The sequence below is a fragment of the Chinchilla lanigera genome, unplaced genomic scaffold, assembly GCF_000276665.1.
Source record: "Chinchilla lanigera isolate Chin_1 unplaced genomic scaffold, ChiLan1.0 scaffold00155, whole genome shotgun sequence".
Taxonomy (NCBI): Eukaryota; Metazoa; Chordata; class Mammalia; order Rodentia; family Chinchillidae; genus Chinchilla; species Chinchilla lanigera.
The window spans coordinates 2,217,215-2,245,106 of record NW_004955556.1 but is presented as its reverse complement, the minus strand read 5'-3'; the positions used below and the strand labels follow the sequence as shown (position 1 = coordinate 2,245,106).

At 52.8% G+C, this 27,892-nt stretch overlaps 2 protein-coding genes and 1 non-coding gene across 3 annotated transcripts; 2 read left to right on the top strand and 1 right to left on the bottom strand.

The window, feature by feature from the left end:
- Positions 1–6: 6 nt before the first annotated feature.
- On the top strand, positions 7–3,282 carry LOC102014616. The gene is made up of 3 exons (XR_001232318.1): positions 7–91; positions 548–625; positions 2,150–3,282. It is a non-coding gene; the product is annotated as an uncharacterized LOC102014616 (transcript).
- Positions 3,283–7,232: 3,950 nt separating this feature from the next.
- Znf488 (zinc finger protein 488) lies at positions 7,233–17,302 on the top strand. The gene is given in 4 exon segments (XM_005412615.2): positions 7,233–7,311; positions 13,923–14,050; positions 14,052–14,066; positions 14,068–17,302. Coding segments are annotated over 4 exon segments (1,107 nt in total). The 5' UTR covers positions 7,233–7,286; the 3' UTR covers positions 15,007–17,302.
- Positions 17,303–19,737: 2,435 nt separating this feature from the next.
- Rbp3 (retinol binding protein 3, interstitial) lies at positions 19,738–27,579 on the bottom strand. The gene is made up of 4 exons (XM_005412613.2): positions 24,159–27,579; positions 23,143–23,333; positions 21,808–21,950; positions 19,738–20,416 (listed from the first exon to the last, which is right to left on the bottom strand). Exons 1-4 carry the CDS (start codon positions 27,204–27,206, stop codon positions 20,094–20,096), a joined length of 3,705 nt encoding a protein of 1,234 aa, XP_005412670.1. The 5' UTR covers positions 27,207–27,579; the 3' UTR covers positions 19,738–20,093.
- Between the last annotated feature and the right edge of the window lie 313 nt (positions 27,580–27,892).

The window sequence follows — 27,892 nt, the reverse complement described above, 5'->3', positions numbered from 1 at the left end:
GCCCCCAGCACCCGCGCCTATCACCATGTGCCCCACCATAATTGTGTGCTGCTGTGCATGCCGTGGCGTGTGTGTGAACAGAGGCCCGGAGGTGAGAGGCTGGGGCTCTGGGGAACAGGATCCCTGGAGACCTGGGAGGGGACTTGGCTGTGTGAGGATCCCGTAGTGCCAGAGGACATCTCAAGAAGCCCCAGCTTGATATGGGAGGGCAGTAGCCCTTACCCTCCCACACCACAGGTCTTACCCTCCCACCCCGCCTGTCCTGTCCTGTCCTGCCCAGGTATCTGGTTTCCTCCTGGGAGCTCCCTGCCTCTGTGTCCTAACTGCCCTGCTGAGAAGCCAGCCCTGCCCCACTGCTTGCAGGGGACACTGAGAAGCCAATACTGTCCTGTAAAGAGAAGGACACCACTGATAGTGGCAGGTTCTGGCTGCAGGCTGTCCCCTCCCAAAGGACCCAGAGGGGCAGCACTGCCTGGAGCTTTGGTCTGGACCTACAGGAGGCTGCCTCCCTGCTGTGCCGTTCCTCACGGCCTCTTCTGCTTTTCAGGGTACCTCGATCTTTTGCAACTTCAGTCACCCCAGCTGCCACCAGGTGCCACTGGCGTGGTCTCCATCCTGTGACCAGGTGAGCGGGACACTGGGACCTTCTTGGTGAGCACTGCTTTTGCCTGAGGCTTGTTTACTAAGGACTGCCCCTCTGTCCCTTTTTAATCATCCAGCAGCTGTATAGTAGCTGCTATCTTTTCCCAGTTTCCATGAGGGGCAGAAGCCCCCAGAGTTGGCAGGACTTGTTCACAAAGCCTGGGACACACAGAGTAGGGCTTGGACCTGGGCCTGTCTCCCTCTTCCTTTCTGTCCCCATTGGTTCAGCCCTGGGACACGTGCTGGTCACCCCTAAATCCCTGGCAGGCTTCCCTGCTCAGGCTGGGCCCCTAACACTCCCTGGCTGTGTTCTGGGCTCCTGTGCCAGGGCCCCATACCCAGCACTCTGCAGGGCAGCTGTGGGAGGAGTGTGGGCCGTGCCCGGGCCTGCATGAGGCTGTACTGGGCCGGCTCCCTGAGCCAGGTCAGCGCAGGACCTGGGAGTTTGCTGAGCAGCAGGTGCTCAGTGGCAGGACATGGCAAGTGTGCCCCTGCCAGTGAGTCTGTCCTGGGCCTGAGGAGAGGTAAACAGCGAACAGCGCTGTCCCTTAGGGCCAGGCCGATTGGTATTCCGCTGGCTCTTGCTGTGGGCTCAGCTTGGAGCTCCGCTGGTGGGGGGGTCCTGCAGGGCGATTGAGGACCCTGTGTGTATGTGTGCAGTAGGAGGGACACAGAGACAATGTGGAATAATATGTTTTGAAGGTGACTCCTCCAAGTGCCCTGGGCCTCTGCCCGTGAGTGCTCCAAGCAGCTGGGGTTAGGGGACAACAGCATGGCAGTGGCAGCCTCGGAGTGGAGACTTAAAGCTGGGAAGTTGGTGAACTTGGACTCAAAACATGGAGAAGTGCAGAGGAACCCTCAAAGCAGAAGAGCATTGGGTGCAGGGTATGGGGTCCCTAATTCCATGGACCACAGCTACAACTCACATTAGGAGGGAACGAAGTCCCTCCAGAAGTGCAGTCAGTTTCAGAGGCGGCCCTGAGCCATTCCAAGCACCACTGCCAACCAGCAAGCCTGCACAGGGCTTCCTCCTTCACGCCCAGCAAGCTCTCCTTCTCCTGACTTCTCCCTCTCTGGCCTCCCGTGTGATCCCTGGGTGAAGGGGGCCCAGCCACACCACCCAGCTCCTCTCTCATTCCTTGGGTGAAGGGGGCCCAGCCACACCACCCAGCTCCTCTCTCATTCCTTGGGTGAAGGGGGCCCAGCCACACCACCCAGCTCCTCTCTCATTCCCCAAGCACTTAACTTAACGTCAGCCTTGAAGTCCCTTCCACTGGGTAGAGTATACAAGCAATGGTATGAAGGATACAGATCTGCAGCCCTTTTAGAGCCCTTGCTCAGCCCGTAGCCTGGCTGTTTTCGGAGGCCTGGACTAGGTCTGGGAGTGGTAGAGGCTGGAGAAAGCACCAGGACAGGGCTTCCCCCTGGCCCTGCCTCCAGCCAGCCCCCTGCGGCCTCTGCCCAGTCCAGGGCACTTGGCCACCTCCTCTCTCTGCCCTCCCTCCAGGGCACTGCACCAACTTTGACCTCCTGAAAATGCTTTGCACCCAGGCCCCCTGGACCCCAAGATCGGCCTTCAGTCCAGCCTGGACAGCCTCTCCTTGGCCTACTGCTCCCAGTGCCACCACCCCGCAGCCTGTAGTGCCAGGTCTCCCTCCAGGATGCTGCCCCTGTTCTATCATCCTGCCCAGAGAAGCTGCAGATTCACACTGTCCCACCCCCATAACCCACCCCATGCCCCACATGTAAGAGGCCTTGTTTCTAAATTGGACACAAGCATAGAGTCTTGGATTCTAATAGACCAGAGTTGGATTTTGTTGCTGAGCAGTGAAGGTCTGTCACTGGGAGATGCTCCCATCTGAGATATGATTATTTTGCACCACCAGGATGTGCACCCTGGTAGATGCCAGGCATGGATGGATGGCAGGCCACTGCTCCCGCCTGTCTTCATCTGTCACCAAGGGCTGGTAAACATGGATGTTAATGTCAAATCCTGTATCAAAAAGGAAAAAACACCCAAGTTGTTGGAATACAGATACAATCATGGGTCTTGTTCACTAAGTGTTTGTAAGAAAAGTGTGTGAATTTCTCTTGGTCTCTATTTGTGGCTACTCAAATCCTGAATGCATCCCAGAAGGAGGGGAGCCCTTTCTGGAAGAGAGATGTCTCTTTCCAGAGATGCAGTGCTATCTCAAGTTCAGGGGATTTCAGCAGATCCCTTGCACTTCACCAGAGCAGGGAAACTTTCTTTTGGCTTTGTCCTCAGAAAAAGAAGAGCCCTGACAGTGGTGTGTAGCATAGAGCATCCTACCACCCAGCACACGCACCACTGTCCGCCTGACCACCCAGGAGCGGGGCACGTGGGCAGGGAACGGGACAAGGAGCCTTGAGGACCTCAGGAGGGTCCCCAGGGGGCCAGATCCAGCCTGCCCAGTTGTTCCTAATCCATCCTGAGAGTTCATTAGAGGGCACCTCCCATCCGCCCCATGCCCCTGCAGGCAACCTTCAGCTTTGCAGGTGAATTTCTGTCAAGTTCACACAAGCAGAAAAAGGCCAGGCTTTGAACTTGACTCAGCACGGGTTTAACAGGATGGGCAGTGATGACCACACTGTTCCCACCTTTGCAAAGTGACTGGGCTTACTGGAGTTGGCTTGTGTCACACGGGGGGGGGGGTCATTCACAGGCTTCCTTAGGTCCCATAACTTTGACCTTTTGTTCATTCCAGGAATTGCTATTTCTTGTCCCTTCTCTGACTTCTCTATCCTGCACTGTCCTGAGCTGCCACAGCCTGGGTCCCACTTCTGGGTGCCGCCTGCTGCCAGGATGGGACCTGATGTCTCCCACCCTTCCTGGCCCCCTTCCTCTCTGGCAGCACATCCATCTCTGCCTGGGTATAGGAGGCTTCCCTGCACTCCAGGGAAATGGAGTCACCACACTGGGAATGGAGAAGGGCATTGTGACTGGGGATGGACTCGGTGGTCTGGTCTGGCGCCCTTGGAAGACTCATCCCACAGCAGCTATGGGAGGCTTGGGGAACAAGCAGCCCTTTCACAGGGCACAGCTTGACAGTCTCACTGGAATGCAGGTCTTACCTTGAGTAATTTGTTTAACCTTTTTTAAGTTTTTGTTTTGCAATCACAAAACCCCTGGGCTGCTGTGCATCTGGAGTGGGGAGGTCGCGATGCTGTAGGAGGAGGTTGGGGACAAGAGAGGACATCCCCCTGCTGAGGGCTGCACCAGGCTCCCTTTGGGTCCCCAGGCCCAGCCAGCGGGTGGGGCTGAGACAGAACCCAGTCACCTCCCCAAGACCCGCCTGCCTCCCTCCTTGACAGCCAGCAGGTTCCCAGGGACAGCCCAGGTTCCCCAGGGCCAGGCTGAGCCCCAGTGGTCTGAAGGTGCAGGAACTGTGCCAGGTCTGCAGGGTGAGAGGAAGAACAAGGCTTAAGCAAATGGCACTGCGCAGGCTCGCAGCCGAGCGCCCCCACAGGCGATCTCTCCCCAGACAACCCTGCTGGGGCTACTCCCAAGGCTGGGAGGTGACACCTGGGGCACAGGGACTGAGGGGCCTGCAGAACCCAGGGCTGGGCCACACTGCTACTAAGACAGAGCCAGGCAGAGCTCCTTTGGTGATAGCCCCCATTTCAGGAGATAAGGAAGGCGCTGGGGGCTGTGCGGGGGACTGAGCAGGAAGAGCCCTGCTTGTGGTCTCAAAGTCATGGGGATCCCTTAGTCTCCATCCTGCTTGCAGTGACAGGCGACTGCTTCTTCCTGGGGTCAGGTGGAGGCAGAGCAGGAGGGCAGGATTGTCCAGGATGAAGTAGACATCGGAGATGCCCAGGCATGGCTGCTGGCCTGCATTCCTCTCTTGCCAGCTGTGTGCTGGGACACAGTTTTGGAAACTTCCCAAGCCCAGGCCAACTCCTTAGGAGCCAGCACCCTCTACTGCATTTCTGTGCTCACTTACGTGATTTTTGTTTAACAGTTTCTCCCTTTCACTCTCTCTGGGTTTATTTTGCTTTTCATTTTTCAATTATTTTCAGCCTTTAGAGTATTAGTTTCATTTAGTGCATCCCTTCTCTATAACATAAGACTTTAAGTCACAAATTCTCTGCTACATTTCTCTTTTACTGGGTCCTATACATTTTCAGATGTATTATTTTTACTGTCATTGGTTTTTCTTATTTTAATTTCAGTGACTTCTCTTTTGATTCATAATTATTAATATGTATAATTTAAAATAGTCAATGATTTACTTAAAAAAACCCCACTGACTTCCAAAGTAAGTGAACTGTAGTAGGAAACATGGTCAGTAGGGATTGTATTTTGGGGGTTGGGATGTACCTCACTGGCAGAGCACTTGCCTGACCCTGTTGGGTTTCCAGTGTTCCAAAGATGTTCTCAAAAAGTGACCGTATTCCTTCACAGTTTATTGTTTATTGTGATTTGTTCCACTGGATGATTTGAGGGATAATTCTTTACAAGCCTATTCAACTAACTGTTGTAATTAGGCTGTCATTAAATCTTCTGAATTTTTAGAAGAATTTTAGCTACTTGACACATACATGTGTGCACGCGCACACACACACGTTATAATTTCTTGATGTAATAGAAAATATCTCAATTTCTCCTTGCAGTTAACTGTTCTTGTTTTATTAGGAGCATGCTCCTCTAGAATTTTGCTTCGTGAAAATGCAGCCTTATCACTAAGGACTTACTCTTTGCCCCTTGGAGCGCACCCCTCCGTGGAAGATCCTGCTATCTTTTCGAGTGCTTGGTGTCCCTGCAGCAGGATCCCTGCTCTTTTCTGTTAACTTTTTTTTAATGTCTGTGGGTTCAGTGCATCTCTTTTAAAGAGCATTTAGCTGGCTTTTTTGTTTAGCTGACAAACTCTGACTTCTACTTGGTAAATTACTCACTGTGCAATGTGGGCACCAATGAGAACTGGGGTATGTTCTGGGGTCCACCCCCACCTCCACACTCCGCTGGCACATTCCCACCAGATGATGCCTCCAAGGCTGCTTGTAGTCCCGGAAGGACCTCACTCCTCACACTCACTCCAAACCCTCAGCTCCTTTGCATTCTTTAGTTCTTTTCACCAAGAGCCTGTGGTAGTACTTTTGGGTTTTGCATGTCTGGTAATATCTTCACTGTGTCCTCACTCCTGAAAAACAGTGCCGTGAGACACAGAACTGAAAACAGACACATTATTTTTGAGGTCCCACAGGTTGGTGCTCAGAAGAACTCTATTGCTGATTTCACTGTTATTTCTTCCTGAGTCATCTGTGTTTTGGGTGTGGCGATTTTTAAAATTTTTCTGTCCCTGCCTGAAATCCCAGCGCTCTAGGAGGAGGCTAGGGCAGGAGGATTATACGTTCCAGCTCAGCCTGGGAAAGTTAGGGGTTTAGCAAGGCCTCATTTCAAAATAAAAAATGCAAAAAAGGGCTGGGAATGTAGGCCAGTGGGAAAGCCCTGGGTTTCATCCCCAGTATGCAAGTAAATAAATAAATGACATTTCTCTGTTCTTGATGTTTGCTGTATCACGGAGGAATACTCACACCTGGCGTTAGATGGTTTATTTCTATACTCATCAGTAGGTTGTCTTCCAAAAAAAGAAAAAGTTCTGCTTATGTGACTACTCCCCACCCTGGGTTTGATAATGTCAGAGTGCAGCTTCCCCTCCTCCAAGTTCTTTTTGTCCTTTATTGCTTTATCTTTGCAACCAACCGGTCAAAATCTTGGGAAAAGCTCTGATCTTCCTTGCCTTATCTCTATGCACCATCCCCATCAGATCATTCATTATGTGAACAGATGGACAAGTGGACGAATGGACGTATGGTTGGAGGGTAGGATGAGTGGATGGGCAGATGGACACAAGGATGGGTAGACAGGTGGATGGAAGCAGTGGCATGGGGACTCAGCATGGTTTCCTTTCAGGTCCTCAAATACTCTCCCCACTTTAAGCAGCTCTGTGGCCCAGGCTGACACACCCAGCGGGCCTACCACCCTGGCTGCCCTGCCCCAGAGTTCCAGGTACTCAAGCCGTGGCGCACCCACAGGCCACACTCCCAGCCATTCACTCCAGAGTGCATTCTGTCCTTCCTCCACTGCTCCAGGGATAGAGAGCTGCAAGTCGTCTACATCTCCAGATTCTGGGTCATCACTCTCACCACAACCTGGCACAGAGCTGCCCTTGGGGGTAGGGGGTGGAGCAGCAGGACACTGTTCAGGGCACCTTCCTGGCAGGGATAGGGTCTGTGAGGGGCTGGGGTCCTCAGGGCGTGGGGTGCAGCACCAGTCCGCAGCATCGCTGTCGCCCACGGTTCAGGGCTCACGGGGCTAGAGTGCTGTGGTCCGTGTAAGCGTCACCCCCAAGCCCGGAAGCCATCAGCTGTCCCGCGGGCGCTGGAGCCCAGCACCCCTAGCACACGGACAGCAGCTGGGAGCTTTGAGTGGGCAGCGGGGCTAGGGAAGCAGGTGCGCTCCCCTGTCGAGTCCGCCTCCCGAGGGCTGCGCGAGAGGGCCCGGGGACGGGGCGGGGACTCTCGGGTGGGGAACACGAGGTTCCGCCTCAGAGGCGGGAGCAGCCTGGAGGGTGGGGCCTGACTCCTGGCTCCCCGCCGAGTTCAGAGCTGCAGCCTGCACCATGCGCCTTCGCCCATGCAGAGCAGGTGAGACTCCCGCCCTTGTCCCGATCCCCGGCCAGGCCTTTCCCGGGGGAAGTCCCCGAGTCCCGCGGGCCTCCCTCGCCAGCCCCCTCTGTCCCTCTCCGCTTTCCTCTCCGTGCGGTCCGGTCCACTGCTCTCCCTTCCTCTCTGCTCTCCCACTTTTTCTTGTCCATTTCTTCTATATTCCGTTTCCTCTGCCCTCCTGCTGGCTTTTCTCTTCCCTCGCCCTCTCCCTCTCCTCATTTGTCTGCACAGAAAAATTCTGTATTGATTTTGCCTCTAGGTTGACTTTTTTGTACCCCGCCACCTTCACATGCCTGTCGGCGCCCCCACGCCTCGCTCCGTCGTCCTTGCACGCTTGCCTGTTCCTTCATCCCCAATCCTCTGCGTGCTCAGCCCGGTTCAGCTGGGGCGGCAGTAGGCACTAGGATCAGAACCATGCATCGGCCCCAGATCCTTTCTCCAACAGATTATTTCCAAAGATCTACACGGGTGACATGTTCCGTGCCTGTGGTGGGAAAAATGATAAATCTCTGGAGCACAAAGAAAATACCTGGTTTTAGAGGCAAGACGCTGATGGGATCCTGCTCTTGACACGCGTCTTCACTAATAGGCGCCGACAGCACACCAGAGAGAATCCTTGCCACAGCTCGTCGGGGAGCGCGCCACCTACAGCAGCCTCTGGGCAGAGTGTGCGGCCCAGAATTGGGGGGCACGTAGGGCGGGCTCAGAGCTGGGTTAGGGAAGACAAGGAGAGGCCATGACTGAGCACTTGATGCCTCTGGGTAAGAGAGAAAAATAAGAAAGAAATGGTACATTTCTAAAATAAATGCTTGTCCATGTCACTGATGTGCGGGTGTTGTTCAGTTTTAGGACGATGTTTGTGGAATTTGAGATGAATGTTTGTGCGCACATTAGGTAAGAGGACCGGTTGTAAAATATTTTATGTTAATATCGAGGTTGTCTTAGACACTTACCGAGTTAAGAAATTTAGGAAAGTAAGCCTTCTTGAATATTGAGGAATAAAGTGTAAGTAATGTATGTTGAGGCGATTTTTTTTTGGTCTTCATTAAAAATTTGATCATGGGGGCTGGGGATTTAGCTCAGCGGCAAAAGCGCCTGCCTGGCAAGCGCAAGGTCGTGAGTTCGGTTCCTGGTACCGGAGAAAAACCAAAAAATAAAAAATTAAAAAAATAAAATTTGATCATGTCAAAGAAACGTGATGTCATTTTAAATGATGCTTTATGATCTACATACCTATATATCAGAAATGCATATAAAATATGTATGCTAAATTGTTTGTTTTTAAAAGATGTTCATTACCAACTAAAGCTTAAAGCTTTGGTTGATTGGAAAGAATTTAACACAATCTTGTAGTTTACTGTGATCTTGATAATTTAGCCAGTTTAACCTTTCATTTGACGCAGAATAGGAAATTTGGTTCTAGGTAAGTCACATAGAAGTGAACAGAAATTAAATACGTTGGAAGAAGGTAGCAGTGTGTTTAATGGAAGAAATTGCCCACTTTGGGTTAAGGACTGTGGACAAACTCTGTGTGTGGATTTGGGAGGCTTATCTGGATTAGGTGTTCAGGTGTCTTTCGAATCATCTAAGTGCTAACCTATAATTGATCAGAATTTGAGGGTGGATGGCAAAAGGGATGCTTTTCAAATGACTTTCTCAGAAATCCAGGAGGCGGCACCTAATGTTTTAAACAGGTGCACCAACTTCTTTTAAAAAGTACAGAGCTGAGTTTGAGCATTGTGCGTTTTCCTTCATTGCACAGCCTGCATCTCTGCAAGAGCATCCTGTGCTCCTACTCTTAGACAATGTTCTCGCGGGCATGTAAGTGGGGCTGACCAAGCAGCCTGGTGTGTAAACCATGGACAGTGCTCTGAAGGCTACCACTGACTAGGGGACCTGGTTTTGTTCTCTGCGTTATGAGTGAAAACTGTCCTTTACTGGAGTCTTGCTACTGTTCATGCAAAAAGCCTTGTTTAAGTGAGGTAGAGCACCCTGAAGTGACGATCAGCACCCCAATCTTACAAGGAAACGAAGGCCAAGAATGGTTGCACCAAGCTGTGCAGTTAGTGAATGGCTGGGCTGAGGTTGTGCTCCAAGTTCTCACTTGGAGTCTGATTGCTAAGGGCTGATTCTTTCCTGTAATGCAACTGTTTGTGAGGCAGCAGCCCTGGCAAGGTTTTATCAGAAATATTGTTCTAGCTGTTTTCCAGTTGGTACTGTTGTCGGAACTGCACTTCCTGTTCTAATGTCTTGGCCGTCCTCAGGCATGGCCAGCTTGAATCTGCACACAGCTCCTTTGAGGAGTAGGTGATGAGACAGCATCTTCCCTTACATGAGCTCCATGGTCAGCCTCTCTGTGGACCAGGGGCTGGCTGTGCTGAGAGCCCTGGATTTGGCTTTGCTTGAGCACAACAGGTGTTGCTGCTAGAGGGGAACGGCTGGACATAGAGTCCTAAGCTAGCCAGGGAGCCTTCCTCTCCCCATCAACCACCCAGGCTCAGTGAAGCCTGGACTACTTAGAGTTAACTTTCAGGTTAGGAGGCTGCCCAGACCTATGTGTATTTCACTTCTTACAAAAACCCAGGAACTCACACTCCCTGTGTTGAAGATAATGGGTGACCATCCTCTGGAATCTTCCAGTGCATCCAGGAAACCTTTGTGTAGACAAGGGACTCCACAGGATTGGAAGAACAAGAGACATCTTCTGCTGTGGTTTATTTCAGCTGAAGAGAGACAGACACAGTAAAGGACAGCCTGGCAGTGCACATGTGTCACTGAATAGGACCTGGTTCCAGAGCTGCAGCTCAGAGCAAGTGGACACTGGCCAGTTGGTATGGTGGAGAGTACCTTTAGACGGCTCACATGATCTGAGTCATCTAAGTGTTTACCGAGAGTTCTTTTGTCTGTAAATGGAATAGGAAGGAAAAAGATGCCCATGTCACTTGGTCATTCACTGAACACTGTTGTGTGTTGGCTTTTGAGGACGTACAAGTAATGGAAAGTTTGGCCATTCCTTTATGCTAATAATTTATCTCCAAAACATTTATTGAGCCATACTTATTAGCATTATCCAGTGAGATGGGTACCCAGGTGAGCCTTTTCACAGATGGGAACACAGAAGCCTAGAATGAAAAGCTTGCCAAGGTCACAGAATGGGTAAGGGCAGAGCCTGACTGGCATCCAGGTCATCTGTCCCTGGAGCCCAAACACTTGGCCTCTTTGCAGATTTAGAATGGTTTGCCAGGACAACCTGACTGAGGCATTAAATTATAGTAAAGTAGTGTGGAGAATGAAGCTGCAATGCCAAGCAGAAACACCAAAATGACACCCAGGATTTGGAGGCAGATTTCCTTATGTTGATGAGCACTGATCAAGGTCACGCCCAGAAGATCAGGCCCTGATCTCTGGTGGTCTAGGGCTTATATGGGATAAGCAAGAAGGAAGTCCAGAGATAGAATGGTTTGTCATTTGGGAATTGGTTTATACAGAGTGCATCATAGTGACCAGCTATGCATCATAGTGACCAGTCATTTCTAAGAGACAGGAGCAACCAGAATTGGAACAGGAACTATTACCTGGGCAGCTAAGAAACCGAAGTATACTGGGGTGGGGCATTTTCTGCTACACAGCCAGAGTTTCCCAGCTGTTGGAAGGTTTGGCCCATACTTGTTGTCCAAGGGTATGTAATAAACAAAGACATGCTTGTTTTCCACATTCTGGGCTGGAGAGGCTGCATCTCTTAAGACATGACACTTGTCGTATGGGTCAGTAATGCGTGCTGATGGGCCAGGAGGGATGGGAGCTTTAGCAAGAACTATTTCCCTATGGTAGGAAAGACCAGGTACATTAGGTCATAGACTTTGGGAGCTCAGTGTCAGAATGTATCCAAGATAGTCACTTTCCGATCTCATGATCATAAATGTGACCCAGGACTCACTAAAAATAGTGGGAGAGTCTTGGAATTCAGTCAGCCTCTTTCAGACAGAAAGAGCACGGGTTAGTTCTGAGCGATGTCTGTGTGACCTGGGGGAATGTATTCCTGAGGCCAGAGTGATGAGAATGAAGGAGGACAAGAAGAACACTTTCTCAGGACACGCACAGAGATGGAGTGACAAGAACCGACAGAGAGTGTCAGGGAGAGCCCACAATGAACCAAGGCCATTGAGGACAGCTGAGGACAACAAAGCATCTTCTTATACTAGGTCTGGAGCAAGATGAACAAGGATGGCATAGATCCCTCGCTGCCTGGGGCAGCTGGTGTCCGGGAGGACAAAGAGGAAGGAGCAGCTGTACTCTGCTCAGAGAACAGCTGGACAGAGGATGGCCCTGCAGGTGTCCAGAGTGGTGGCCATCCCTAGAGCATAGGAAGAGTCAGACAGCACTGAGAGCTCTGTGTGTCATCAGGCTCCTGACTCAGGGACCTCCCATAACCACATCATGGGACCCAGAGATGAGGTTCCATGTCATCTGAGAGGCACCAGGGTCATGGGTGACTCAGGGAAAGCCAGGAGGTTGATGAGGTATGAAGTAAGGTGCCAACCCCAGGAAGGTCCTGGGATAGAAATGATGGCTGGGTGCCCATGCACAAGGAGGATATGACCACTGAGTGGTGACAGGAGCTCTGTAGGAATGGGCCATGGCAGAGCCAGTTAACTTTCCACCTGGAAGGGCTTCCTTCTGGCAGTAGTTGGGTGGGTGGGGATGGGAGCTGGGCTGCAGACAGAGCTTTGGAGACATCTTTGCACTTGCTGGAGTGACCGACCCCAAGCAGTGCTGACACATGAGAAAGAGGTGGCCCTCTGGGGATTCCCAGGTGTCAGGCAAAGGTCCTCAGCCAGGTTGTATGTTCCTCTACTCCTTTTTTCTCCCTTTTTTCTGTCCATTATTGTGATTTGTCTTCTCCTTTTCTTCCTCTTCCCTATAAGATTTGGAGGGTGTCCTTAATGGGGCATGAAGCTGGACAGGATTCCAAACTCAGCAAACTGGTGCTGTCCAGATTCATCATGTTCTCAGAAAGCTGGAAAGCTGCACTGAGCTTAGCAAGGCAGCTTGCAGATTGAAGCTAAAGGTGCTTGGTCTGAGACACACAGTCTCCCTCGGGTGCTGGTTGTGAAAATGAAGTGAAATCAAGCACATTAAGCCATGTAGTGGAATTAAGCGTGAGCAGGCAGTTATGGAGTTGATGAAGGGCACCTTTCATTTTTATATCAGGGACTGTCCTGATAGCCTCTGTTCTGCTGCAAAACCACATCACCAGTTTTAGTGCTGAGAAGACGGGATTCACATCCTTAGCTCCGGGCACCTTGGACAATTTGAGCATCAATTGCCAAAGACCACTCAAACCCCGAGGGCAGCTTCTTGGCCTGTCTACAAAGGTGATGTGGGGGTGCAGCAGGTGCTTGGGACCAGGGAACAGGAGGACAGGCTCCTGTGTGAGCTTAGGGACAACACTGTGTGGAAGGGTGAGGAGGGAGAGAGTGAAAGAAATTGGGAGAGATTAAAAGAGAGAGAGAGAAAGAGAGTAAAAGAGGGAGGACCAAGGCTGAGAGGTTTGTGTCTGTGTGTGTTTATATGTGAGTGTGTGTATGCAAAATCTTTTGGCAAAAGCCAGAATTGTTTTCTGGTCCCCCAAGGAGCACAGGAAGGGAATCCTGAAGGCCCCCAGGCCTCTCACAGTGAAGCTCTCTCCTCCCTTGGGCCTGTGTGGACCTGGGCAGCTCACATTCTCCTGAGATGGGCCACATCCTTGGGAGAACAAAGTGGACTTCTGACGTGCTAGGCCCACATCCTGCCACTTGGTTATCCATCTGCAAAGATTTCTTGGGTGTTTTGGGGTTTTAGAGAATACCTTCCCATAAGCACACATAGGTACATAGGTGGTGTGCTCAAAATATACAGTGAATGTTTAAATTAAAAATTTATTATAGTAAGGTAAAAGACACATTTCCATGGATTCCCCTCAAAATATTCCTCCTCCCTTTAAACACACTCATCCCATTGCTCTTGCCAGTCTCTGAAGCAGTTCTGGAAGTCCTCTTTCATGAGTGTCTAGTTGTGCAGTTGTGGCTGCCCCAGTGTCCCAAATGGATTCAAAATGTTTTTCTTTCATGATCATCCTGAATTGGAGAAGATCCAGAAGTCACAAGGTGCCAGATCCAGTTAGTAAAATGGGTGAGGACATGGTGTAATGCCTTTAACAGCGTGCCTTTCCATAGTGTGGCACTCAGCAACAGTATTTTTCATCATACCTTATACAGACGCTCACAAAAGAGGACTTCCACACCTGCTTCCATCTCCATTGCTGCCTGGACTCTCTGCCTTACCCTGCCAGGGCATCTTTACTGGCTTCTGCTCCTGGGCATGTTCCCCTCTGCTGCTTCCCAGCTGTGTGCTCTGGGTCCAAATCCCTCTGAGCTCCTCCTGTCCCCTCTTCCCTTCTCCCCAGAGGGAGTATAGCCATTCCTCCCAGTTCACAGCAGCAGAGGCCAGCAGATCCGACCAGATCTGGGTTTGTCTGACTTCAGCATGTAGGAGGGTTCCAGAGTGGCTGGTGTTGGCAACTCACTGCCTGTTGCTTCCTCTCTCTGCAGATTGCAGTGGCCCCACAGCTGTCAGTGGGAACTCTCTGATCGCACAGCTCTCCCAGGAAAGCCAGGCCTTCACAGCTCACACCCTGCAACTGATGGCTAGTGGAGCAGGCACTTTGCTCAGCCTGTCTGGGTCCTGCTGATCACCATGGCTGCTGGGAAGGGGACTCCCTTGAGCCCTTCAGCTGAAAACAGAAGGCAGCTGAGTGAACCCGAGCAGGGCCAGGGCCACAAGCCGGTACTGCTGGAGAAAACGAACTGCCTGGGCTCTGAGGCTGCCACTGGCAGGGGTACCCAAGATGTGGCTTGTGCTGAGCTGGCCATGTCAACATCAGCAGGAAAACCCAGACTGGGCAAACCGCTGCCCCGGAAGGCTTGCACCGGGGAGAGGCTGAGTGCTTTTATGGGGCTGCCAAGGCCACAAGAGAGGCTGGGGGGCGGCCGGGCCCAGGACAGTGAGCATGAGGTTTCTGCAGGCCATCCTGGCCCCCAGCAGCTGATGCCAGATGTCCCCAGGGCTTCAACCTGCTGTGTGTGGCCTGGTGCAGCCCGAGGGGAGCAGAGAAGCGCCTTTAGCAAACCCACTAAGCACCCAGCAGAGGGGCCTGGCTTCCAGGGTGCCCTGGGAGAGCTCTCTGGACTCCTCCATGCTGTGGATGTCCCTCGTTGGAATCGACTGTCCACTTCCAAGCTGGTGATAGGGGACCTCTGGAACTTGCAGACGCTGTCACAGAACACTCTGCTCTGCAGCACTTTCCTGGGTGCTCCCACACTGTGGCTGGAGCCTGCCCAGGCTCAGGGGTGCCCTATATCTTCTGCATCCCACTCACTCCCCTCAAGAGCTGTCCTGCCGCCCACACTCACCTCCCTGGGCTTATCCACCCAAAACTGGTGTGCTCGGTGCAACCGCTCCTTCCGCCTGACCTCTGACCTGGTCTTTCACATGCGCTCCCACCACAAGAAAGAGCCTGCGGGCTCAGAGCCCCATCCTAAGCTGCGTAGACAAGAGGCCCTCACCTGCCCCATCTGCCATGAGTACTTTCGGGAGCGCCATCATCTTTCCAGGCACATGACTTCGCACAGTTAGCAGTGGACAGGGGTGAGAGGGCAAGGTCCTGGGTACAGTGTCCAGTGGTGGCAAAGGCAGCTCCTAGCCTGCCTGGAGTATGGCACAGGTCTGAGACCTCTGTGCTCTTTGGCATCTATGGATGAACAGCTCCATCCTTAACTGGAAAAAATCGCTGAGCCCTTGTGAGGTGCTTGGCAGGAAATGAAGTTCTGAAATGAAGTGATGTGCTTTGCTCATCCGGGTTAGTGGGGCAGTGGGCACTGGGAGCAGGGTTGCTCCTGGCTCTGTTCCTTTACTTTTCCTGGAAAGGTATTGGGGCCCAGAATGGGTCATATAGGTAGGCAAGACCTGCATTCACCTTGGAGCTATAACCTTGAACCTGCTGAGCCTCAGTTTCCTCATCTGTTAAGTGGAGGTGAATATGTCTGAGTGACAGGGCAGGTGTGGCCTGTTTGCTGCCTGGTACGCCGTGAGCACTGAGGACAGGTCACTGTCTGGATTCATCAGTCTTGCCATCAAGGAAATCTCATGGGCAAATGAATGCATGCATGTGTTGCTTGGCTGTGAGTCTGCGATGGGGCCAAGTGAGGAGGCTTCGCTGGCTGTGGCTCCTGCCGGCAGGTGGAATCAAGTCCAAGCTCTGCCTCTGCTGGGATGAACAGGCTGTGCAGAGCAAACCTCATTCGCAGTGATGCCAAGAGTGGGGGAGAAACACAAACCAGTAGTCGAGCCTGCCACCTGCTCTGGGGTATGCAAATAAATGAGAGTGCTTGCCATGTGCAGAAGGTCACCACTGAGACTACTGTCCTGGGTGGGACAGGAAAGGGCATCTCCGCTCAACGTGAGGTGACATTCTTATCTTGTCCCTTGACAGCAGCGCCTGATGCTGACACTAATGCTCACCTTTCTTCAGTGGAAACTAAGCTCAGAGATTCACAGCTTCTTCAGACTGCTGCTCAGGAGCAAGGATACAAGAATAGGACCCCAGCCTCCCCAACTCTGAGCTCCTATCCTTCCCAACCTGCCACTTGTGTGCATAGCTCTATAAGAGGCTTCCTGGGTGACTTAAGAGCAGGAGCACAGGGGCAGGCCTGCCTCAGACTCCATCTGAGTCTTGCTGCTCTCTCTCTCTCTTACACACACACACACACACACACACACACACACACACACACACATTCCTACCACCCTTTTCTGGAGCAGTTTTCTTATCTCAAATGCTAAGTATTGTACTGCTTTATCTTATATATTATGGCTCCTGCCACTAGAACTAAAGCCCAGAGGAAATTTTGCTATTTTGTGTACCTGCTGTATCTCCATTGTCTAGAGCAGTATAAGCACACAGCAGGCATTTGCCATGTGAGTGAATGCATGAAAAGCCTGGCTCTAGCCTTGCTCGTGCTGGGTCTCCATCTGCTTCTCAGGAGGGTCTCGGCACCTACAAAATGATGTGCATCCTTGTCCCTCCCTGGCTGGTTACCCCAGGCTTGGTTTCTGTAAAGATTTTTTAAGTGGGGAGAATGCCCCCTATTAAGATACAGTGGACACTTGGAAATGGAAAAGGACTTTAGTGCCACCCTCACTTTATACCAGTGGCCTTTGAGGTCCACACCCTGCTGACATGCTCAGTATGGAAGGGCATGTGGAGGTGAGGTCAAGGTTAGGACCCCTGAGGGGTCAGCCCTGCCCCACCCACACCTCCAGAACCGCAGCTGGACCAGGCGCTAGCTTGCAGGAATAGAATGACCTTGGGTGCCATTGCTCCTGGAAACCAGTTATACCATTCCTAACTGGGATGGGCATTTTGAGAAAGGTTGACGCTATGAAGATACAAGTAAATATCACCTTCCAACTCTACTTTTTAAGACAGATGGATATCATTTTATTAAAAGTCAACTTCTAAGACAGAGTTAATCTTGGTAAAAATTGATGTAGGTTCAAGTTGCTTGGCAGCCATTCAAAGCAACCCACTCAAAGATGATTTGGGGGTGATGACTGCTGGGTGACTAATGTGGCTGTCCCTTAGTGTCACAGGCCCCTTCAAGAGTCAGTTCCTTTCTTGCCTCTTCCTTCCTGTCTCTCTGTTACTGCCATGGTCTGGATGTGTGTGCCCCCCAGCTACCATCATGAGGTCTCTCCATGCTAACTGGCTATCTCCGTCTGTAAGAGGCAGGCCTAGTGGGAGGTCCCTAGGTCTCTGGGGTCATCCCCTTAGAGAATGTGGACCCTCCATCTCCTCTCTCTCACACCTTCATTAATCAGAGGGCTACCCTATCTTAGATTAGAAACTTTATGAATAAATTATATAAATTAATTGTCTCAGTTATTTTGTTACAGCGACCTGAAGCTGACTCATAGTGGTTTTCTGGCAAAGAAAGTAGTATTAGACATGTAACACAGAAGCCACAGAGTTCATGAACAGAAAGACCTGGCCAACTTCTTGGAACCCACGAGAAAAGATTCCTATTAGTTGCTAGAAAAATGATAAATTATATCCTAACAAGTCATCTCCCAGCAGCAGCCACTCAATAAGGGTTTGTAAAAAGTCACTGAAATGTGCAGATGAGGCTAAAATATTTTGAATTCAGACATGACGAAGTACATGTAGGGTGGTATGACTGTGAGCATTCTGAACTGATTCAATTTAATTCTCAATTTTAACCAAGATTGCCTCCTATCTTAAAGAGAAGTAAAACCATCAGAAGGCTGGGATCCTAGATTCCAATTTGTTGCCAATTCCTGAATCTTTGGATTGGGGATCTTAAATACCCATGTGATTAGAATAACAAATGTGGATGAGATTCTGGGCTCAGGAGGACTGTGATGGGGCGGGTGTTGACACATGGACCTTCAACATCTTGAGTAAAGACTTCTCAGAGTTAGGCCTTAAGACAGGACAGAGATCTGGACTTCATGTGCAAGTAGTTGCCAACTGATACGTGGTTTTTTTTTTTTTTTTCCTCCGGTACCGGGAACCAAACTCACGACCTTGCGCTTGCTAGGCAGGCGCTTTGCCACTGAACTAAATCCCCAGCCCTGATAAGTGCTTTTGAGTAGCAGAGTGCTTGGACTCACGGAAGCACATCAGAGGTGGTGGTGATGGGGTCAGCCAGTGACCCCAATTCTGTTTCACTCTCAGCTGTTGAATAGGCCAAAGACTGGGTCTGGCCCTTTCTACTTCACTCATGTCCCCATTTCTGGGAGGACAGAAAGAGAACCCTCAAGGTGCAAGTCCACAAGAGAAGCCCAAAGCCAGCCCTGCCTCCTGGGGGTGGGTGATGGCCCCTGAAGATATGGGGCATTGTGGGCAGCCACCTAGAATTCACACAAGCTTCTCACAGCCCTGTCAGTCCTATAATTTTGTTTGCTTAGAAGTCATGTGGAAGGCCTAAATATCATACAGCACATAAGATATGAATTTCATTGGATAATCCTTTCACTGATAAAAGAAGTCATTCTCCAGTAAGCTTTGGCTTGGGACATGCCAGGAGAAAGTTTTGGAAAACAACTTCACATGGATTTTGGAGAGGGGACTCATGCAGCTGGGGTAGGTTGGGGGTTACATTTCTCTTCCCCTCTCATGTTCAGCTGTGTTTTTCTGGGCTGGAGGCAGGAGGCCCCTGTCATGTGGGCCACTAGCCCTCATAAGCTGCTTGGATTAGGAGGCTATTTTCAGTGCTAGGCTCCCTGCTCAGCAAAGCACAGGGAGGTCCTTACTCTAGGCTGCAGCTAAATCCCCAGGGACCAGCAGGGAGAGCTGGTGCCCTTCAGAGGGGCCCTGGAGGCAGGATTCCTGGCCCATGAGTGGGTCTGGGCTGCATGGTTTCCTCTGCTGCATTTGTGCTACAGGTTAGCCAAGGCCCTTGCTGATGTGGAATTCCACTTTCAGTGTCTCCTGAACCCAGAGCTATTTTTCCTCTTATTTTTCACAAGAAACACTCTCCTAACTTCACCTTTTTGCCTGCAATTTCATTCTTCCACTTAGTGAGCCAGCGAGCTCAGGTTGTGCAGTTTGTACAAAGTGAACTTTTTTATCAGTACTCCAGGCAGCCCTTGTGTCTGACCCCTGATCATCCTTCAAGCAGGGGTGCAGGGCACAGGCCAAGGACCTCATTATTTACTTCCCCGGCTCACCTATGGAGGATCGCGTGGACCTGTTTCCTGCATCCTGACCTTCACGTGACATCACAGGCATCCCACACCTGTGCCAGATGGCCAGTGTCAGGTAGCAGGAAGCCAGGATGGTGCTGCCCCTGAGCAGCGCACAGCAGGATGGGGACAATGATGATCATGGCCAGTGTGAGCACTGCCCAAGGGACCAGAAGGTAACAGGAGCAGAGCCCCTGATCTCCCACCCATGAAATTCTACATAGAATCCCAGACTGCAGGTGGCCCCTGAGCCCTAGAAATGTGGACTTGTGCTGTGAGCCCAAACTACGCATCTCACCTCAGAGACTGTGCAGTGAATGATGTCTCAAGCCATGGCTGTGTGGGTCACGTGGTGAAGTAGTGATGCTGTGGATCAGTACTTAAATCAGTTGAACACATGGTTCCGACTTACAGTGGCTCAGCTTATGAATTTCCATCTTTACAATAGGTTAATCAACGTATTGGATGCATTTTTTACTTACTGCATTTTTGACTTTTCAAAATGAGTTCACCACTGTAAATCAAGAAGCATCTGAGGGATTCAGATAGGCTATAATCACCTCATTTTATTTTTGCTTTTGGAAGCTGTGGCTAGTAGAAAATAGCGGCATGCATGACTTGAATTGGTGGCTCATGTTAATTCTAACAATGGAACTGCTCTTGGGACAGCCCAGGGACCTGGGGTTGGCAATTAGGGAGCACTGGTGAGGACAGACCTGTACTTAATCTCCCCCAAATAATAGCCATGGGGGACTGCTTTGGAAGGGGTGATCTCCCCATCTCTGGGGGCATGCAAGCAGAGAGGAGGGGTGCAGTGGGGAGGAGGGTGGGTGGATGAGCTCCAAGAATGCCTCTAAGCCTAACCTGAGCTGAGCAGTCCTGGAGCCATCCCTGAGCCTCAGACAGGACCCAGGTAGGAGCCCCTTGGTGGGAGGTCCCTGGGCCCAACCTCCGAATCACCCTTGAAGGTAATGCTGGAGCATCTCCTGGGCTCTGGTGAGGGCCATCTCTGCAGGGACCAGCACATGTGGTGTCACACCCACCCCTTCCCAGGAGCTGCCATCTGCGGCCCCCACCGAGCGGGCTGTGGGGATGGTGATGTAGAGGTGGGTGTCGTCTACATGATAGGTCTGCGGCGGTTGGCAGCCCCCATTGGTCACCTCCCCGATGACCACGGCCCGGCCCAGCCTCTTCATGATGTAGGTGAACTCCTCAGCTGCACCGGCAGTCACACTGCTGGTCAGGATGGCCACCCGCTTCTGGGACCCGTAGCGCTCACCTGCAGAGTAGAAGCCCATCAGGGTGGGAGGCAGCTGGGTGTGGGGGCCCCTGTGTTTCCACCCTGTCTGAGCCTGCAGACACCAGCAGAGAGCTGCTGGGGACTTAGTCATCATCAACTTTCCAGAGTGGCAGGTTCTTCCTGCACGATGAAAGCCCCAAATAGGACCTGACTCCTCCTTCCTTTGGAACCCTCCAAAGAGCCAGACAATAACTTACTGACAGCCCTGGGGACAGTGCTGCTCAGTAGACCTGTGACATGCTCAGAATGCAAGCCAGTGGGGTCAGTTTAAGTGCTTTGGTGGCCACATTCAACAAGCAAAAATAAAACATGAGAAGCAGGGCGTGGTGGCCCTTGCCTGTAATCCCAGTACTTGGGAGGCTGAGGCAGGAAGATTACCCTGAGTTCAAGGCCAGCCTGGGCTACGTAGCAAGACTCTATAACAAAACAACCCCCCCCGTCCTACATAAAGCATGAATTTTAACTTTGACTATGTGTTATTTGATCCATCATATTCAAAATAGTTCACATGGAATCTAATGAAAGTACCAGTGAGATCTTCACTTTCTTGCTTTTTCCCTGTGATAGGTCTGCTAACTCTGGTGTATGTTTTATACTTCGCGCACACGTCAATGTGGACCACCTACATTCCAAGGGCCCCAAGGCTCAGATGACATGTGGCTGGGACCTTAAAGTTCTAGGGTCTCCCGAACTTCAGGTCTGAGTTTGTTTTTAACTCCTGGTCTTGGTTGTCAGTTTGCAATTGGAATTCACCTGCTTCTGATTTTTGTGTTTTTGCAGTACTACCAGGTCATGTCCTGGAAGCTACTGCAAAATTCACAAAGTGCACACGTACCAAGGGAACTGGGCACTCTGCAGCTATGGGCACCCACTGGCCTCTCCAGCGCCATCTGGTGGTAGCAGCATAGCTTTCTTGGCTCTGCATACTGGGCTGGGCTTGGCTGGGAGAGGGAGGAAGTTTGCCCACCCGGGAAGGGACTTTGGGGGTCTGCGTCTGTAGAGCTCAGGGGCTACCATGCTCCTTGGCCAAGGCAGCTAATGGAGGCCCTTCAACCTTAGGAATGTGTGCAGTGGTGCCACTAAGAGTCTCTCTGGTTAGCAATGGGCAGAGGATCTGCCTTGGTCCTGCCAGCTGCTGGCATATTCACACTTGTGCTCTTTCTGTTAGTTGCTTAGTAACCTGAGACCTCCCTTTTCCTCCTCTATAAAATGGGCACACGCTTTTTGCAGAGACTGAAGTTCGCAGCCCCAACTGCTTGGACAGGACAGGGCTTCTGATTCCAGTTGCTGTTCCTTTGGCCTAAATCCTCTCCCTGGCTCCCTGGCTCCTGAAGTTTGGAAATGAGATAGGAACAGGGCTTCTCACGTGCCTGCAAGGTGGGTGTGGGTCCACAGCTCCGTGACCGAGTCATTGGGGCGACTGTAGATCTTGTCCAGCAGAATGGGTGGGCCCTCGTCAAAGAAGTAGGAGCACAGCGCTGAGATGGAGGAGGTGGGGCCGCCGATGTTAAACCTGAGGAGGGAAGAGGGGCTGAGCTCACAAGTGGCCCTCAGTGTCCTTTGGGAACCACCTTCACTGCCAGCTGATTCTGGTGACATTTTACAAAAACTTCCAAGCGTCATAGTTCAGGTGTCCTAACCTGGTATTTGTGTGGCAGTGCATTCAGGGTCATGAAAAGCCATTGGAAATGAGGGCATCTGTGTCCACCGGAGGCCATTTGAATCTGTTCCCCTGTGTGACTTTGCTGGGCCCATCTGGCTGGTGATGCGTTGGAGGTTGGGGCCCAGGAAGACCTGGCCAGGTTTAGGGCCAGTGATCCTGGCATCCCAGCCTTGCAGCTTCAGGGATGGGAGGAAGGGGTGGAAGGAAGTGCACTGTAGGTGGACAGCACCTTCTCTTTAGAAACCATGGAGGGTGTGTGCAAGCAGAGAGAGACTGAGCACATGTGTTCAGAGGCTCCCTAAAGTGTTTGGGGGATACAGGATCCTACACTCAGGTCTGGGCACACAAATCAGGGATTAGGAAGAGTCATCTGCAGAGAGGGGGACCAGCCTCCCTGGGGCTCAGCACCACTTTGCAGCCACTCACGTCCTGTGCGCTTTATAGGCCTCTGTGTGTCTGGACAGGAGCTGCAGGCTGGCTGCAGGGATGGGGGACATGCCCCATGCCCATGGAGGGTGCCCACCAATGGGTCCTGGAAGGTCCTGCCTACATGTCCTCCACCTCCTACCCCCTGCTCTGTGGTGAGGTCTCTCTGATATGAAGCTGAGGGAAAGCGGATAGTGGAAGACATCCTTCCAACACCATGTGAGAAACAGTCACTTCGTATTTTTTCTAGGACCCCAGCTTTCCTATCCTCCTGACCAGGGTTGTTGGTGTTGGTCTTATAGCATTTGAGATACAGCATAGGTGTAGGGCTCAGTTGTCCCAAACAGGCCTAGTGATCAAGTAACCTCAGTCACCCTTGGACCCTGGAGTTGCTAACTGAGGTGGGTTGGAGTGGGGCCCAGGAATCTGTATTCTAATGTCCCACATTTGATTTCAATGGGCAGGCAATACACTTGGGGTAATTCTTAACCTGAAATCTACACTGGGAGCATCAGAGGAATTCAAACACTGACCAGGGATTAATCTCATTGGCCTATATAACTGGAATCCCCGGAATGGCTGACCTAGGCCCTCCCATTTCCTTGTGGTTGCTAACCTCATGTCAATGACCATGGCATCTGTGTGCACGATTTCCTTCCAGATGTGCTGTACCAGCAGCTCAGAGACCTGTGTGAGCAGCTCACAGTCCCCGAACATGTCGAACCTCAGGTAGCCGATGTTGTCCTCCAGCACGTTGGTGTGGAAAGAAAACTTGATCAGATCTGCAAAGACTTCTGGAGATGGGATCTGGGAGAGATGGAGGCCCTGTTCAATGTCAGGCAAGCCTGGACTGAGAAGTCCACATGAGTCATGGGGAAGGTGACCACATGGGGGAAGACCTGGGTGCGGACGCAGGCGGGATCCATCCACTGATGGATGGATCAGCAGCCTCCCTGCAGAGGAGACTCCTGCACCCCCTTGTTGAGCTGCAGGACCCAGGTGGTCTCTCTGACTCCTCTGAGCTCACCGCATGCTCCTCAATGTCCTGCGCTCATCTTCCTGTCCTCCATTGGGAGAGGCAGGGATGACTGCAGTGAGCTTTACTAGGGGCCTGGGCTAAGCATCTGCAGCCTTATCGCTCCCTCCAGCTGCCCGGTGCAGGACACACCATGGTGTGGACTCCAGGGCCACTGTTCTGGCTCTGAAGCTCTTGTGGGTCCCGGACTCTACCTCCTCCTCTCCCCCTGGCCCTACTCCTGCAGCACTGCCCCCCACTCCTTTGCATGAACCACAACCTCCTGAGGCAAGCAGGTGGGGGGTGTTAATTTCCCACACTTCCAGAGGTCCCTGCACAGCTTGAGGACCTCAGGTGACTTACTGACCCCTCTCCCAACACTGGCAATGAGAACTCCTGCAAATCCTTCCACCAGCTGAGGTAGACCATCCTTCTCCTTGTCTGGGGGATTTAGACAGGGTTCCATGAGGAGTGATGCTCTATAGAGGTGTCCATGGACCCTGGGCACAGGAGTGGACAGAACACCAGGGAGAGGGGAGGAAAGACGTGCCTGATCAAAATTTAGAGGTGGAAAGTCTTGCACTGTGTCCCCAGGCCAAGCCTCCCCTATGGCTCACCTGCATGGGGACAATTCCAGGAATGCGGTCCTTGGCGTCTTCGGGGATATGGGCTGTCTTCAGGTGTGGGTCCCCAGACAGCATCTGCAGGTCAGCCCCGAGCATCTCTGCCAGGGCAGCTTCAGAGGTCACCCTGGCATAGCGGCTCTGCAGGCCACTCAGCTTGGCTGCCATCTTGGCCCCTAGCTCTGGGGAGGCGTAGTTGTCAGCCACCAGCTTCCCTGCTGTCTGCAGCACTGTGGGCACCTTGGCACGTAAGGCCACTATGTCCTGGGCCATGGACAGGGCCTCGCTCATGGGCACAGTGATGTCAGGCTCCACGCCAGCCAGGTCCCAGGCCTCGCCAGTGATGGCGCTCAGGGCCATCTGGGTGGGCATGGAGGCATATAAAGGGCTGCTGCCCACCTGGTAGATACCCACAGAGAGTGCACCTCCGGCTGTGGGCTCACCAATGACAGTGGCCCGCTGCAGGTCTTGCATGGTATGAGCAAAGGCCTCTGCTGCAGAGCCACTGGTGTGGCTCATTAGGACATAAAGGTCCTTGTGGGAGCCATAGCGCTGCCCGGCAACCTGGGGCAGGGTCCACACCTCAGTGATACTTGAGGTGGCCCTGTCAAAGATGGAGTAGAGGTGCTGGCGGGGCTCTGCTTCAAAGAAGTAGGAGCAGAGCAGCGGCACAGCAGAAGAGTAGCTGCCAGGGTTGTAGCGCAGGTCCACAACCAGCGCGGCTGTGTCCACCAACCTCTGCCACACCAGCTGCACCAGCTGCGGCCCGATGACTTTCACTGTTTCCAGCTCGGCCATGGCATCGAAACGTAGGTAGCCCAGATGGCCAGGAAGCACCTCAGTCTTAAACAGAGCCTCAATGAGGTAGGAGAGCTCCTCTGGAGAGGGAACAGCAGGTGGTGGCAGGGGTACCTCCTCAGCTACCAACTCTTCAGGGCTGTGGAACACCAGCAGACGGTGGTCCTCAGACACTTCCTGCAGGTCAGCGGTCAGTTGCGAGGCTAGTGACTCCAGGTCCACAGCTGTGCGGTAGGCACCGTGTGCCAGCTTGGTCCGCAGCAGGGCCCTCGTGTGCCCTACCACCTCGGGCCGTGCGTAATGGGCTTCCAGTAGGTGGCCGGTACCCTCCACCAGCGTACCCAGGCTGCGGTGGAACTCCAGCACCTCCTGTGCCTTGTCCAGTGCCTCCTCGGCCAGCACAATGGCATCTGGCACCACCCCACCACCCAGCCAGCCCTCACCATGGTTGTCGATGAAAGTGAGCACGGGCACAGTGAGCACCAGGCCACCCTCAGGTGAATCCAGCAGCGGCACCGTGCAGGTGTGCAGCAGGCTGCCCGCCGTGATCTCACCCACCAGTGTGGCCCAGCCCAGCGACTGCATGAGGAAGACGAACTCCTCTGCGGCTGTGGCTGTGCGGTGGCTGGTAAGCAAGTACACCCCGCGCTGGTGGCCGTAGCGTGGGCCCAGCAGCTCCCTGCGGCTGAAGTGCTCCTGGGTGACGTTGGTGCGGCGGTCATAGGTGGTGAAGAGGCGCACGGGGCTGTCTTCAGGACCCTGGAAGTAGGATAGCAGCAGGGGGACAGCAGAGGATGGCCCGCCGGGGTTGTGGCGCAGGTCCATGATGAGGTGCTCCGTGTTTTGCAGGGGTTCCCACACCTGGTGCAGCACATAAGGCACCAGTGCCTCCAGCACCGAGTCATCTGCAAACTTGTCAAAGCGCAGGTAGCCCACATTGCCTGGCAACACTGACACCTGGAACACAGCATCCACCAGTGCCTTCCGGGCAGCCTCGGCCTTGGGTACCTCGGGCTCTGCCTCTGGGGGTTCCTGGGCTTCAGCCTCAGGCTCCAAAGAGGCTTCTCTGGGCCCCACAGCCCGCACCAGGAGCCTGGGGTCCTCAGATACAGCCTGCAGACCGCTGTTGAGCTTTGTGACCAGGTCCTCCTCAGAGACCACTGTAGAGTAGTCCATGCTGGCCAGGTGGTGCAGCAGGGCCGGTACTCGGTCCACTGGGGTATAGTACTCCTGCAAGGCCTCCTGCAGGCGGTGCACAATCCCTGGCAGGGCACGGCGCAGGGTGAGGATGGCCAGTGCCTTCTCTAGGGCCTGCTCAGCTGGTGTGCTCACACACGGTAGCACTCCGCTGCCCTCCCATGTCTGGCTGCCTCCACCCAGGGGGCCCAGTGACCTGGACACAGGCACTGTGAGGAAGAAGTTGGACTGACCGATCCTTAGCTTCTGAAGGTCCAAGGCGCCCCCCTCTGTGCGCTCACCCACCACGATGGCCCTGCGCATCTGCTTGAGGATGTAGGCGATGTCTTCGGCCACACCCCCAGTACGGCTGCTGGTGAGGACCACCACATCTTTCTCAGCACTGTATCGCTCTCCTAGGACATGTGGCAAGGTCCAGATCTCCGTGGTGGTGTTGGAAGGGCGGTCGTAGATGGTGTCCACATGCAGGACCGTGTTCCCAGCGTGCAGGTAGGAGATGACATAAGGGATGCCAGAGATGTGGCCGCTGGGGCACTGCCGGAGGTCCAGCACCAGGGCAGAGGTGCTCATGAGCTGCTTCCAAACGTGGGTCACCAGGAAACTGCCCAGCCTACTCAGCACCTCCTGGCTGGGGAGGTCGTCCACACGCAGGTAGCCCACGTTGCCCTCCAGGACTTCGTGGCGGATGTTCTTTTGTAGCCTGGCCAGCAGCTCCTCCTGGCTGAGGTTGGTGGGTGCTGGGGCTTGCCGCAGCTCCTCCACAGCACTGGGCTCATAGGAAATGACCAGGCGCGGGTCATTCAAGGAGCTCTGTACGCCATCCGTCAGTACGTGGGCCAGCGTCTGAGGGTCAGAGATGCTCAGAATCTCCCGGCTCTTCATGGCCTGTTCAATGGCCGCCTGCATCCCCATAAGGTTCTCTGGGAAGCAGTAGTTGTCCAGGAGGACCTTAGCCATGTCCAGCACCAGGCTGGGCTGAAACAGGTGCGTGGGGCTAACAAGGTCACACAGCAGCACCGACAGGAGCAGGGCCCATTCTGTCATCATGAGGACCCTGAGAAGCTGGGGCCTGGACCCAAGCCCTTGATTGTGTGCTAGGCTGTGACTCTGCTCCTGGTGGCTGCCTTTCTCCCTTGTCCTTCTCAGAGAGCGGACAGAAGGTCTGGGGCTCAACGCGGGAGTTGGGGTGAGGAGGCTTCCCTCTCTGGTAAGCCTTTAATCCTGTCTAATTCAAGCGCATCAGCTAGTGGCTGGGGAGAAGGGGCCGGGTGATGTGACCCGGAAGGAACGTGGCTGCTGGTCTTGCTGAGCCATCCCTGCATGGAGGGACAAGCATAAGTGGAGCTTGTTCTGAGTCCCTACCGCATGTCAACCACTCTCACCAGAGCCTTGCAAAAGGGAGTGAGTCACCTCCAGTGAATAGCATTTCCCCACCACTCCTGGTGGCCTACGGCCCAGAGTCAGGTAGACCTTGTTAGACACCTGGTTCTGCCACTGTTTTTTGTGTGGGTTTAGGAATCACACATGTCCCTCATTTTGTCAATTATATGGGAAAATTTGTGCAGAATACTTCAGAGCTCCCAGCAAACAGGAAGTACTCATTACTGGTTAGTAGCTGATATTATCTCTATTTTATAGCCAAACCAACAGTCTGGAGCATCTGTACCTAACTGGGTCCAACATTTTAGATGGGGCTGGGAGAAGAAGCCAAGGGTATATGGTCGACTCAGACA